The following is a 15,171-nucleotide window of genomic DNA, read 5'->3' as shown; positions in this document are numbered from 1 at the left end:
CATTGGTGCAAACTTGAGGGAGAAAGAAAGAGGACAAAGAGCAAAGTGAGAACAGGTAATCAGAGTGGGAAGAGGCTCATTAGAACATTAACTCTGGCATAGATCAGTTGGCCCAGTGACCTGCTTCTGTGCTGTAGATTTTATGTAACCACAATGGAGTAAAACAAAATTATGCTGAACCACAAAATGGGGAAGGGAAAGGAAATCTATTCACAGGAATGCATTCATGTTGAGTGAGGAGCTAGGAAAAGTGTACTAATTAAAGAACAGTCTGCTGCAATTCATTTATAAGTCATTTATAGTTTTTTACAAAGAATTCCTTGTTTAGCAACTCATATGTAGCTTGAATGCAAGAAAAAAAATGTTCCTTTCTTTGTCTCTTCTTTCCTCCCCAAAAAAGCAAAAGGACAATTGAGGAATCGGAGTACAAAAATGAAGGACTGGGAAAAAAAATTTATTTTCTTTTAATTTACCAGTATTTTTAAATTATGATAATTCAGTTTTATTTTCTAATTTTACTTCCCTTAACTCCTTTGCATAAAGTTTACTCTGTTTCTTTAAGGAAAAAATATAACGTAGCAAACAATTTTAATTTGCCTCCTATATATTTCCTTTTCACTATCTCAAACTGCAAGCATGGGAGCTCCCAAATTTACTAACTTTCTGGGAGATTCTGTGCTGAAAGCAGGTTCATCTTCACCCAAGAATACTGAAGTGATTATAAGTACATTTTCCTGCTCTCTGTGGCATGGGACAAACACCGAAAGTATTTATAAAAACAAAAAAACTGCGGATGCTGGAAATTCAAAACAAAAACAAAATTACCTGGAAAAACTCAGCAGGTCTGGCAGCATCGGCGGAGAAGAAAAGAGTTGACGTTTCAAGTCCTCATGACCCTTCGACAGAACTTGAGTTCGAGTCCAAGAAAGAGTTGAAATAAGTATTTAATTCATGCTGGGGGAAAGAGAAGATACACTACACAAGAAGTAGTGTAAAAATCCTCATCGGATTTTTTTTATTTCCTAAATTTTTAAGTTGGCACCGCAAATATTCTCAAAAGTTGGTGTTACACATACCATTACAAATTATAAAAGCCATCGTACTAATTAATTCGGAGCCTTGCCAGTAAATTAACTGATAGCCAGGGGTAATGCAGTGTGACCACAGGAGTAGGGCCAGAGAGCTATCTAAACTGTACATCTTTTTATACCAAAAACCCCACATTAACCCTTCCTAATGACAGATACTCAAATGTAACTGCCTAAAAAAACAGACGAGAGAGAGAGGGAAATTGTTGCTTCTTATGTTGACCAAAAGCCAAAAAGAGTGCAGTACCAGGCACCATTAATTTGCTCATGTACCTAATATACTGAAAATTCACAGAGCATTCTGAGCTGAAAAATTCTAAATCTGATGGTTAGTAATAATAAAAAGCAAAATAATTTTATTTCTGTAAAACAGAAAATGTCCATGTGTATCATAATTGTACCTTGTGCAGACACAAAGACAGGGGACAGTCATCAGATTCCAAAAGCCTATGAGTTGAGAAATGTGTGTATAAGGATTGACAGGTCACACAGGTCTATCTATCTGGCACCCTATATGGTGTTTTTCTCCATTGGCCATTATAGGTTGTCACTGAGGGTGTACTGCCCAACAGGGGTGCCACCTTCCACATGTTATGTTAAAACTGTGGCCCTGTCTGTAATCTTAGGCAGACTATAACAACAACCTTCATAGGCACCTTTAAGTTAATAAAACATCCCAAGATATTCACAAGAGCATCACAAAAGGAAAATAAACTGACATCGACATCAAGCCACATAGAGATATTATAGCAGATGACCAAAAACTTGGGCAAAGAGGTAGATATTAAGAAGCAACTTAGAAGGGGAAAGAAGAACAAAGGTTTAGGGAGGGAATACCAGAGATTAAGGCCTTGGCAGCTGAAGGCATGGCTATCAATGGTGGAGCAATTAAAATCACTGATCAGTCAGAATTAGAGGACCGCAACTACCTTGGAGTGTCGTGAAGCTGAGATTAGAAAGAGGGATGACAAGGTCATGGAGGAATTTGATAAATTTTAAAAACAAGATTTTGCTTAATCAGGAGCCAAAATCTGTGAGCACAGGGATTATGAATGAATGGGATATGGTGTATGATCAGATACAGGCAATGGAGTTTTGGAAGACGTCAGTTTACTGAGGGTAGAATATGGGAGGCAAATAAAGGGTCACATCTAGAAGTATTAGACGGATGAGGATTCAGCAGCAGAGAAGCTGAGACAGAGGCAGGGTTGAGAACTATGAGAACTTATAAAGGTGAAAATACGGGGTTTTAGTGATGGCGTGGTCAGAAGCTCATCACAGGGTCAAAGATGATACCAAGATTATGAACAGTCTGGTTCAGCCTCACACAGTTTCAAGGGAGGGGGATGGAGCCAGTAGCTATGCAATGGAGTATGTGGTAAGGACCAAAGACAATGACTTTGACCTTCCCAGTATCCAATTAGAGGAAAGTTCTGTTCATCCAGTATTGAATGTCAGACAAGCAGCTTGACAACGCAAAGACAGGATGGCAGTGAGGTAGAGCTGGCTGTCATCAATGTACATGTGGAAACTGACACAGTTTTTGGATGATGTTGCCAAGGGGCAGTATGTGGATGAGAAATAGGAGGATGCCAAGGATAGATCCATAGTGTGGGAGTGGGAAGAGAAACCATTGCAGTCGATTTGCTGACTATGAGTCAACACATAAGAATGGAACGAGTGCTGTCCCACCAAGCTGAAGAAGATGAATTTCATGAACAAGACGAGCTCAGAGAGCACATACAGGGAGGTAGAAGAGAAACCAGAGAAAGATGCAAGTTCAGAGCTAGGGCAGGAGATAGACAGAGAAGTTTGGGCCAGCAGACGAGAGGAAGGGAGAGGCGTAGCAGATGGAGTTGATCAGATGGTCTCAATCGTAGTGACAAAGTAGTCCATGATCATTGAGCACATGTTGTAGGAGGTGGAAGAGACATGGGACAGGGGTTTAAGACAACATTTTGCAGTAGAGAAATGATGCTGTGAGTCATCTTTGCCTTCCAGGATCATCCTGGAATACTGAGCAGTCTTAGCAGACAAGAGAAGGATCGAACAGTGTTTTATTTGATCCAATCAGCTCTGCCGGCGAATGGCTAAATCAATCAGTTATCCACCACATTCGCTCAAGACTGCACCCCTTGGACTTAAGGGAGCAGAGGTGAGGGGGCCACGCCAGTGGGAACAGCAAGGGTGAAAGAGAGTAACTGTCTTAATATGGACTAAAGCACTGAATGTGGAAGTGAAGATATGGTTGAGTAGATTGGTAGCTGCAGAAATGTGGTGAATGGAGGGCCAAAGCATAGAGAATTGGGATTTTGAAAGTGCAGTTGTAAGTGAATTCAGAGAGAGCTTTTTCCAGGAACTGATGAAATAAAGAAGTAGGTTTGTGAGTGAAAGGGGAATGTAGGTGGTGAGCAATACAAGAGCAAATAATCAGAGCTGGCCTTATCTGTGATCAATACAATGAGTGTGGAAAAGCCATGTGAGATGGCAAAGTCAAGGATGTGGCTGTGAATGTGTGTTGGGGAGTTTAGATGGAGGAAGATTAAGGAAGGATAGGAGGGCAGTGAACTCAGATGAGAATATGAATTAAGATAGTGGTTGAAATCACCAAGGATGAGAAGTCACTTAGTGCAAAGACTAAGGAGGAAAGTACTGAAGTTATCTCAGTAAGAAACTTGGTGTGGTACTTGAGTGTGGGTGTAGGAATTTTTTTTAATGGGCGATGTGATGGGTAGAACAAAATAAGGTATTTAAAGATAAAAGATTCCATGGCACTATTCAAAAGAAGAGCATGGGAGTTCTCCTGGTATGCTGACCAAAAATTATCTCTCAAACAACATTAATATAACAGACGATCTGCTCATTTATTTCATTGATGTTTGAGAAGCTTGTTGCAGCAGATTGGCATTTCCTACATTACAATAGCTGCACTTCAAAGTACTTCATTGGCTGCAAACCCTACTTCCTTATTTATCTGCACGTTGGGATGAGCTGACATTAAGAAGGCACTATATAAATGCAAGTCTTTCTATTTTCATAAGCTTGATTAAACATTTTACACAAGCTGAACTTTTAAAACCACATTCTCAACTGCTTAGTAGTAGTGCTGCACAGAAATGATAACTCCCTCATCAATGTTGAAACGTTATACCAGGTTAACAAGAGTAAAGGATGCATAACTTAGAATTGTAGAAGTAAGCAAATTAATTATGAAGATGCTCTGTCATAAATGTCACTGTTAATACATTCAGATTTTTTCCCCAAATAAGACTCAGGTTTTCGTAGTACATTCCAAGACCTTAACTTCTACCACCCAAAATAACAAGGGCAGCAGAAGCATGGGAACACCATTACCCACAAGTTCCCCTCCAAGTCGTATCCTGAATTGGAATTATAATTGCTGTTCCTTCACTGTCGCTGGGTCAAGATACAGGAACTCCCTCCCAAACAGCACTGTAGGTGTTCCTACATCATATGAAACGCAGCAGTTCAAAAAGGCAGCTCACCACCACCTTCTTAAGGGAAACCAGATTTGGGTAACAAATGCTGATCTTGCCAGTGATGATGAACTAACTTTGTTTAAAAATTACTGAAGATAAATATAAAATAAATGTTATTTTTTCTGAATTCATATATGTACAAATTCAACTCAGTAATTTATTATTGAATAGGGAGGGGTAGACAGTAATGATTAACCAGGGTTACTAAGAACCGTCAAAAATGCAGCACAGTGGGCCATTTCCCTGTCTTAGCTCATCAACTGGAGCTATCTACTTTTACCCCATTTTCCCAATCTTTCCTTTGCTGACCTTCTATTCGAAATATATTTGCAATTATTTTCTATGTTCTGCCTCAACAGCCACGTGTGGCAACACTCAAATAGGCCTCAGCATGAAAAAAAAATCTTCCTTCTTCCAGTGACAACCTTGAGGCTCCGCTTCCTGGTTACTGATTTGCTAACCAGTTAAACAATATTCCACTAAATAACCTCTCAACCCTTTCACAAATCTTAAAAACCTCGAATGGATTTCCTCCCCTTTTAAAGTTCCTCTCTTTTCATCATCATAGCTTCTCATTCTTGATGTTATTCTAATAAATTTCCACTGCACCCTTTCCTTGGCTTTGCCTATGTATAATGGGCTGTTCAGAACTATACAACGTTACAAGTGTGGCCTCAACTCCTGCACAAATTCATAAATTGCTGCCTTGTTTTTGGATTACCCCTCAGCTTCAAATGCCGCTGCTTTAATCACAATAAATCTGAAGGCACAGGTTTCACGAACAAAAAATTAAAACAAAAACAAAAATCTGAGTTTTTCCAGGTATTTTTGTTTCGGATTTCCAGCATCCGCAGTTTTTTGCTTTTATATAAAAAAAATTAAAGCAGCCATCATTTCATTCATTCACTCGGAAAATACTGTCAGTTCAATCCCCAAAATTTCCAATGCATCTTTTAAAGGAACATTGTTCCTTGAAAATTACTTTGGGAGCGCCTTTCAAAGGACTGTAGCACAAACATTCCTTAAACGGTCTGCATCGTATCAGGGGAAGTGAGGAGAAAGGACCAGGTTAATAATACCCAGCACAGCAAGGGCAGCTTCATGTTGTCAAGGCGGCCGCATTGGGCCTTGTGGACAAGGCCAGTCACACCGAGGGATTTCTCATTCATACTCGCACACACCCACACACACATACATACATACATACATACATTAATAAGCAAAAAGCGAAAGGCTGCCTCTTGGAGCAGCGGGAAACAAAGATTTCACCATCACTGACATCCAGCTCAGGCCCGAGCCCCGAGGATGGAGCAAGGGAGTGGCGCTGCAAGGGAGCCGGAACCCTGGGCCCGGCGCCGACCATTCCACCGCCGCCCCGAGTGTGAGAAAGGCCCGATCCGAGAATCACAAAAATCCCTCTCACCATAAAATAATGAACAAAGAATGGAAGGCACGGCACTCACCCGGCTCTGACACGCAAATCACAGCTAACTTTCATTAACACCTGCCGAGCTCCAGCCCGACCCCGCCGCCGCTTCAGCCAATAATGACATGAAACCTTGAAACCTTCTGCTTGTCCCCGCCGCCCACCTCCCTTCCTGCCCAGCGCGTGTTTATTCACAACAATAAACAGCCCGACCGCTGCAGGTAAACAGCAGCGCCGCCGGCCGCCTACCGACCACAAAACCCGAAGCTGGAATTAACAACCGCAGCTGGAGCCTCCCGTCCAGATTCCCCACTTCTCTCCGTCCCTTCCCGCTCGGGAAACGCTTACTCCGCCAATCCGTGTTTTCCAACTCACACGCACTTAAAAGGTGAACGGATCTGACAAACTCCCAGCAGCACGTTCCTTTTTAAGCAACCCACCAAGATTGAATGGTGGCAAGATATTGGACTGAAGTTTTGCTTGGTTTCCTTTCAGGATAAGGAAGTTTGGGAACAGATGATACAAAGCTAATGGAGGTGGTAGACTGCAAAGCTCAATAGGATCAAGCTACATGAGGATTTGTACTTGTGACTTGTAGATGGGGAGTCAGGAGGTGAATTACTTGCCGCAGAACTGCCAGCCTCTGACCTGCTCTTGTAGCCATAACATTGCCACTTGGGTGGCAACTCAAGTGCCAGACAATGACCACCTCCAGCAAAAAAGACTATCTCCCTTTGACATTCAATGGCATTACCATTGCTGAATCCCCCGCTATCAACATCCTGAAGGTTGCCATTGACCAGAATTGGACCAGCCATATAAATACTGTGGAAAGCACACCACAAACTGTACATTAAGTGGTAGACACAATCAAGACAGATCCCATGACTTTTCTCAGCGACCCATTCAGATATCAGTGATCACTGTAAATCACAAAAATCCTTTAAGCCCTTGTCTTTCTCATGAAGGACTTCAGCTCCTCTCCTTCAAGAATATCACCTCTGATTTCCCTCAAGCCCAACTCAGGCTGGAAGCCCTCTTGATTCTTCTGCCTGCAATGAGTTGTCAGGCAACAGGACTCCAGCTTAAATTGCCCTAATGACTGTTCACCAACCAGTTGCTCAATCTCTTCCCCCAAAACTGCACCACTGTTCCTGGATTTTTCTTTGCCCCAACTACCAGCTTCACTGAACAGACAGCCACACTTAAGCTTCCTTGAGCTGACAATTGCTCCACATGGGCATCTCTGAGACCCAACTCCCAGCTGCACTGAGCAATCACTGCTCCAAGGCTTTTCAAGACCAAACTATTCAACAGCACAGAGCTATCAGTTGACCCCAAGCTCTTCCTATACCCCAGCAGCACGGTACTACTGACAGCACTTCAGCTGCATGGAGCATGAAGACCGTCATCTTCATCTGCTCCTGACTCCATCATGTGGGCTTTCTTTTTGTGCAATACAGGCATGCTGCCCGATCCCTGCAGCTCAGGAACCCTGGACCCACTTGTTCAATGCACGACCGCCTCCCTGGAGTGGATAGTTACCTATTCAACCAATCAGTGAATTCAACTGTGTGTGGAAACCTAGAAAGCAAGCACAGCACACACATTAGTGATTTTCCAGCCCAGCCAGCTCATTATCATTTCCCCACAGGCTGTAAAGTGCCTTGAGATGTTCAATGGTCATGAAATTCAAGTCTTTCTTTTCAGTGATAGAACAGGGAAATGGGACTGATTGGATTGCTCTGCAGAGAACTGGCATGGACTTGATGCACTGTGACCCTTCTGTGCTGGAATGACTCAATGATTGCTCTTTTTGTCTTGGAAGTAGTTGTATGTTTGATAGTTACATGTAGTTAGTTACAATAGCTGAACATAAAATGGAGACTTAGTATTCTTTTCGATCATGTTATAAATAAATCACGTCTTTCCAAATCAAGACATTCTGGAATGAGCAAACAGCTTTTAAAATGAAATACAGAAGGGGAAGTCATCTTCCAACAACTCCATGTGCTTTTCAGTCAAGTGCATCAAATGTAAATCTATTCACTTAATTAGTCAAATATCAATTTATTTTCCTTTTATCCCACTTCATATGAGAATATAAGCTAAAAAGTAATTCTAAATGGAAATTTAAATGCTAAGCAGATTATATCCCCACTATCGCAGTTTTAATTGGAGCTGCGTGATCTAAGCAATAAATAGAGCTTGTGTAACTTTGGCAAATGACGGAAGCTTGACAAAAGTTCCTCAAGATGCTTTAGAAAGATAAATTGACAATGACGCTTGTAGGAAATAATACTTCTCAATATTTCCTGAATGTTTATGAAGCACACCATTATTATAGTGTATAATTTCCAGGGAATTCTGACTAGAGTGATGTATGCCATTACTAGCATCATATCAAAATTTTGTATTCTTGTTAAATTAGTTGAAAATTGCTTATAGTAGCCCAGCCCGCGTCAAATTCAATGGTGGTCACCAGATTGCTGAATTAATGCTCCTTTGATTGTCGCTGCCACTTAGACTGTTAAAGAATGGTGTCAGTGGTTTTGGAACTGTCAAATGATATTCAAATACTTATTTAGAAATAAACATTAAAAATTGTTCTTTCATCAGCAATCAGATAATTAAAGAAATTAATACATATGAATGAAGATATCTAAATTGCAAGAAATCTAGCAGTGAGGAAGTTGACAACTCTTCAGTGTCCTAACTTTACCCAAGTACTTCCTCAGAGTTTGTGTCACCATATCCTCAGCTTATTTGTGTGCTGGCTGATGCTGACTCTTAACTTAAAATTGGCACTAAGGGAGTGAGCTGAGGAAAACTTTCTTTGCACAGAGTTCCAAGAACAGAGAACATTTTGCCAAAGGTAATAATTTACATATCTTTTTAAAGGAAGAGTGTGTGACATTTGAAGCAGAGGAACTTACAGAGTTGTGGAAAGAAAGCAAGGAATGGAATTAGATTTGATTGCTTCAGTGAAGAATCAGCACTTTTGTGCTGTAAAATTTTAAACCCATTATTTTTTGAACGGCAGTTAAATATAATGGAATATTAATACAAAATCTAAATTTTGGCAACCATAATTTTCCTGAATTTTTATTGTATATTAGACTGGATACTTGTCTTAAAAGGGAAAGAAGGTCTCAGGAAGTAAACGTACTCTGTGTTACAAAGGAAAAAATATCAGACATTTTTTTAATGTGGATTTCCCAGCCAGTAATGTGATTTTCTGAAATCAGGTGGCTCTGTATTGTCCGCAGGCTCATTTGCATATGTGACCTCCAATGTTTGCATTGGAATTGTTTAAAGATGTAAGGAAATAGTCTCTGGAATTCCATGCCAGCAATAAAATTCAAACTGAACTCTGCCAAAGAATCACATGGAACTCGAAACATTAACTCTGTTTCTCTCTCACAGATGCTACCAGACCCGCTGAGTTTTCACAGCACTTTCAGTTTTTATTATATAAAATTCAAGCCATTTGTTTAATCTCAAAGAAATGCCTGATTATTGTTTTTATATTTTCCATAAAGCAAGGAAAAATACTATACTTTTTACTAAAAGTAATTCCAATAAAGTACTTACTTCCCTTCAATGGACATCATTAATAAAAAATATTGTTAAAGCGAAAGGGAAAAAAACCTTTAAAATTGTCACATAACATTAAATAATTAAAAGAGGGAATGAGCACATGCTAATATTTCTCGATCAGTGTTTTTATCATTTCTATTTCCTGTACAAGTCTTTCCATGCATTTCCTAAAGGTAAGAAATAGACTGCTATTCTGTTGTTAGTCAAGTTGGATGAGTTGGCTGTTGGAATACAGGCAGCAACAGCCCATCATTCTCATTCTGAAAGCCACAACCTTCTGAATTGAATGTAATAGTTCTGTCATTGTACCAAGTTAGCAGAAGAAATAACAAAAAGAGCTGATTGACGGAGAAAAATGGGTTGCACTTATGGCCTGATATAACAGAAGCTTAACAGAATTCAATGGAATATAATTTTCCTTTAGTCATGGTGAATCAGTGACTCTTTTTCAGATATGTGATTTATCAATGTTACAGTACACCCTGCTGGCAGACATAGGGGCTGCGTGCCATTGTTAGAATGCTTTTTAGAATCGTTGTGTTATTGTTTCTCCCGATAAGTTCAATTTCCTTTTGAAAGCCATCATTGTTCTGTTCCATGACCCTCTCAAGTATTGTGATACTAACCACTAACTGCGTAAAATTGTTTCCCTCATGTCACTTTTCTTCTTTTGCCATTCACTTTAATTTTTATTTTGTTCAGGGGCTGTGGGCATCATTGGCTGGGCCAGCATTTATTGCCCATCATTAATTGCCCATGAGAAGGTGGTGGTGAGCTGCCTTCATGAACTGCTGCAGTCCCTGTGCTGTAGTTACACCCAGAGTGCTGTGAGGGAGGGAGTTCAAGAATTTTGACCTAGGGACAGTGAAGGAGATGTGATATATTTCCAAATCAGGGTGGTGTGTGGCTTGGAGGGAAACTTCCAGGTGATGGTGTTCCCATGCATCTGCTGCCCTAATCCTTTTAGGTGGTAGCAGTTGTGGGTTTGGAAGGTGGTGTCTAAGAAACCTTGGTGAGTTCCTGCAGTGCATCTTGTAGATGGTACACATTGCTGCCACTGTGTGGTGGAGGGAGTGAATGTTTGTGGAAGGGGAGCCAATCAAACAAGTTGCTTTGTGCTGGATGGTGTTGGGGCTGCACTCAAGTCATCATGTGGAGAGTATTCCATCATATTCCTAACTTGTGCCATGTAGATGGTGGACAGGCTTTGGGGAGTCAGGAGGTGAGTTACTTGTCAAAGGATGCCTAGCCTCCGACCTGCTCTTGTAGCTACAGTATTTATATGGCTAGTCCAGTTCAGTTTCTGGTCAATGGTAACCCCCAGGATGTTGATAATGGGAGATTCAGTGATGGTAATGCCATTGAATATCAAGGGCTGATGGTTAGACTCTCTCTTGTTGGAAATAATCATTGCCTGGTACTTGTGTGGTACAAATGTTACTTGCCTCTTATCAGCCCAAACCTGGATGTTGTCCACGTCACTGCATTTGGACAAGGACTGCCTCAAATCAGTGTCCTGTGGCTCTCAATTCTTCTGCCAATAGGAATAGTTTCTCCCTATTTACTCTGCCCAGACCCCTCATGGTTTTTAACACCTCTGTCAAATCTCCTCTCAACCTTCCCTAAGGAGAACAGCCCCAGCTTCTCCCACCTATTCATGTAAATAAATTACTCATCTCTGGGAGCATTCTTGTAAATCTTTTTTGCACCCTCTCCAATGCCACCATATCTTCCTAAAGTATAACACCCAGAATTGGAAACAATACTGGAGTTGAGGTTGAACCAGTGTTTTATAAAGGTTCAATATAACTTTTTTGCTTTTGTACTCATGCCTCTGCTTATAAAGCCCAGGATGCAGAGGCCTTATTAACTACATTCTCAACTTGTCCTGCCACCTTCAACAAATTCTTGTTTTACAATTTCAGACTCTGAGAAGTGGCTATGAGTGTCTATCTGAAAGCAAAATCTGTATGCCGTAATTATTTGCAAGCTACAGAACACTGTCAGGTAGGGAGGACAAGTGCAAGAAGTATATAAGAAAAATAAATTAAAACTATCAAAATTGGTATTCTGTACTGTAGTAAGATTCTGACTAATTATGGATGTTCTAGTGTAGATGTTCTTTCAATCATATGGGACAAAGGCCAAACAAAACACACTTTATGGAAAAGTACATTGAGTCTGCATAATCAAAACAGATTCATTAATTTTACTCATACAAAAACAAAAAATGCTGGAAAAACACAGCAGGTCTGACAGCATCTGTGGAGAGAAAGACAGAGTTAACGTTTTGCATCCGTATGTTTCAGATTTTCAGCATCCGCAGTATTTTGCCTTTATCATTAATTTTACTTTTTTTCTCATATGCAGAAGGTATAAACCCATGGATGAATTATATGTATAGTTTATACCTTCCACATACAGAGAAGTTATATATATCTAATATAACATATTATTGTTTTGCTGGCCATGGAATAAGGGATTGGTGCACGTTCCAAGTGATATTTTAAGTCATCAACATAAACCAGCACTTTGAGTGGAGCATATACTACATTTTGTTTTAATCAGAGGCAATTATTTGGATTCTGTAGTTGAAATATAAATGTATACACAAAATAAATGTAGGTAAAATGCACATTTCGCTATACAGTTACAATGTCATCTAGTTACCCAAGTTAACACTTTTTTGAGTGTGCTTGCCTATTTTTATTCCTCTTCCATTACCAAACACATCTTACCCTCCCCTTTTCACATTCTGTCAGGACCATTCTCTCTTTGACACCTTGGTCCATTCCTCAGTCAGTACCAACAAGTCCTCCCCTTCCTACAAAGCTATCCCATGCAAGTGAAAGGGATGCAGGACCTGTTCTTTTACTCCCTCCCTTCCCACTGTCCACAGCCACATATGTTCCTTCCAAGTGAAACAGCAATTTATTTGTTCTTCTTTCAGTTTAGTATACAGTACTCTATTTTGAGGAGACCAAATGTAGATTGGATGTCCTCTTTGAAGAACACCTTAATTCTGTCCGCAAACATGACCCCAAGCTTCCGGACACCTGTCAATTTTTAAAAATTTGTTCATGGGATGTGAGTGTTTCTGGCAAAGCCAGCATTCATTGCCCTTAATTGTCCTTGAGAAGGCGGTGGTGAGCTGCCTTCTTGAAGCACTGCAGTCCATTAAGCACACTACTGTTAGGGAGTTCCAGGATATTGACCCAGTAATAATGAAGGACGGCAATATCTTTCCACATGAGGTGTGTGGCTTGGAGGAGAGCTTATAGGTGGTGGTGTTCCCATGCGTCTGCTGCCCTTGTCCTTCTAGGTGGTAGAGGTCGCAGGTTTGGAGGTGCTGTGGAAGCAACCTTGGAGTATTGCTGAAGTGCATTGTGTATGATACATACTGTTGCCGCTTTACACTGATGGTAGATGGAGGGCACCAATCAAACAGTTTCGATCCCATTCCTGTTCTGATCTTGCTGTGTTTGGCCTCCTATACAGTTCCAATGAAGCTCAACATAAGATTGAGGAACAGCATCTCATCTTTCAAATAGGGATTCTACAGCCTTCCGGAGTCAATAATGGGTTTGATAATTTCAAATCATAACCTCTGCCCCATTTTTTACAGATGGGATCTTTTGGTGATAATTCTGCTTTTCACATTTGGGCCTTCTCTAGAACCATTTTTTGTTTCTCTGCTTTTCCCATTACCATCATCCCTTTGTCATTTAATCTGTCCTGCCTTCCATCCTATCAGAGACCTTCACTTTTGTTTTCCCCCCTCTCAGCAAGAAAACAAGGAAAAGTTTTATCTGATATACATTTACCCGAATATCCTTTCCATGACCTTCATATGTGTAATGATTGTCGAAAATCAATGAACCACAGGAATGTTTAACATTTGATATTTCACGAGCCAAAAAGATGAGAAAGAGCATGCAGGAATGACATGTCCTGAAATAAATATTTAACAAAGTGCTTGAGAGTGGTCTGACCTACAGGATGCTGTATTGCGAGCAAAGCAGATAGAGTTCTGGTGGGGGCTGCACACTCATTTACAGCCCCCAAACCAGGAGATGTACAGCAGAAAATCCCTGCCCTGTATATGGGATGAGGCTGGATTCATCCTTGCGTGGAAGCAACTGGCTGAAATGAGCTACTTTTCCATAATACCATAGCTCAGACTGGTAGGGTTAAAACATAAATCCATTGTAAAGCCATTGTATTTGGAGATCCATCTTATTTCATGAAATAAAATTCCGTGGCCTAGATGTTTTGGCTGGCAGCACTTTAAAATCAAATATAACCTGTTGAAAACAAATGGGTTACCACCAAAGTTAAAATAATGAGGGGAAATAAAGAAAAGACTTGCATTAAATGACACCTTTCAAAACCTCCAGACATCCTGAAACTTTACAGCTAACAAGTACTTCTGAAGTGTAATCATTGTTGTAATGTAGGGAAATGTGGCAGACAATTTGCACACAGAAAGGCCCCACAAAGAGCAATGAGATAATGACCCAATAATTATTTTCTTATGATGTTGGCTGAGGGATAAATGTTGACCAGGATGCCAGAAGAACTGCCATCTCTATTGAATAATGGTCTTTTATGTCCACCTGAGAGGACAGACTGTATATCATCCCACCTGAGAGGCAGCGTCTTCAACAGTGCAACAGTCTTTCACTGCTGCACAAAAGTGCCATCCTAGATATGTGCTCACGTCTCGAGAGGCAGGGGATGCAGGAGTCCACTGTGAACTTTTAGTCCATTCTTAAAGCCTTCGAAACTTAATTTAGCGGAAAGCAAAACTTAGTAATTGAACAACATGTTTTAACCAGCGGTCACAATGATTGAGCTATTTCTAACCAACCTGTAATTGCCTAGCTAATTCTTGTGGATACGGAGCGCTGAAGGACAAGCTAATCCATGATCACATAGTTGTGGGTGTCCAAGATGAAAATCTCTCTGACTTTCTGCAAACCAAAAATGGCCTTACTTTGGATCAAGTGGTTCAGTATGCAAGGCTGGCCGAGCTTAGATAATTTAATTGGACTATAATTTGGCATTTAAGGGACATATCATTTTATTTCTGTTGAATTGTGGATTAAAATTACAATGGCTGCAGTTTGATAGACATGTTTACTGGAACAGGATGAGAGATATATACAATGTTGCAGTCCTGGAACAAAGTGTGCCATGAAAGACAGAATGGTGCTGGAAAGGAGTCCTGGGCCAAATGAGCTGCCTGGCAACAACGTTTTAATTGGCTCCTGACCAAGTGGCCAGATTTTGTGTGAGAGCAGTGCAGCAAGAATACCTTCTAGCCTGAAAGGAACAAGACCTAAAACCTCTTTCTCGTGTGTGTAGAAGATTCCAGTAATTCCACAATAATAGCTAGCTGGCTTTTTCTCCTCATCTCTCTATCAAAATCAACCCATTGAATCCTGTACTCCAGAATTGGTGCTATTGAACAGTTTTATCCCACCCTTAAAATCTATGCTTTTCTGTGTCTTATGTGTCTTGTATGTGTGTGTCAAGGGATTTAAGAAGGAGTAGA

General features: G+C 40.5%; 1 protein-coding gene across 2 annotated transcripts in view; it reads right to left on the bottom strand.

Moving 5' to 3' along the window:
• Window positions 1–6,309, bottom strand: part of gramd4a (GRAM domain containing 4a) — a 144,698-nt gene extending 138,389 nt beyond the window's left edge. Inside the window, exon 1 of one of the 2 annotated variants that reach the window (XM_041203181.1) lies at window positions 6,268–6,309. Coding sequence is in view for 1 of the 2 variants with exons in the window: in XM_041203180.1 (XP_041059114.1) it covers window positions 6,052–6,086 (35 nt within the window). In the remaining variant the exon portion in view is untranslated. Of the gene's footprint in view, window positions 1–6,051; window positions 6,204–6,267 lie in introns of those variants that run through there. The other variant, XM_041203180.1, reaches the window with a different exon arrangement.
• Window positions 6,310–15,171: the final 8,862 nt, after the last annotated feature.

This window comes from Carcharodon carcharias, chromosome 13, assembly GCF_017639515.1.
Source record: "Carcharodon carcharias isolate sCarCar2 chromosome 13, sCarCar2.pri, whole genome shotgun sequence".
Taxonomy (NCBI): domain Eukaryota; kingdom Metazoa; phylum Chordata; class Chondrichthyes; order Lamniformes; family Lamnidae; genus Carcharodon; species Carcharodon carcharias.
The sequence above is the reverse complement of the archived record's forward strand: the minus strand, read 5'-3'. Positions and strand labels throughout refer to the sequence as shown.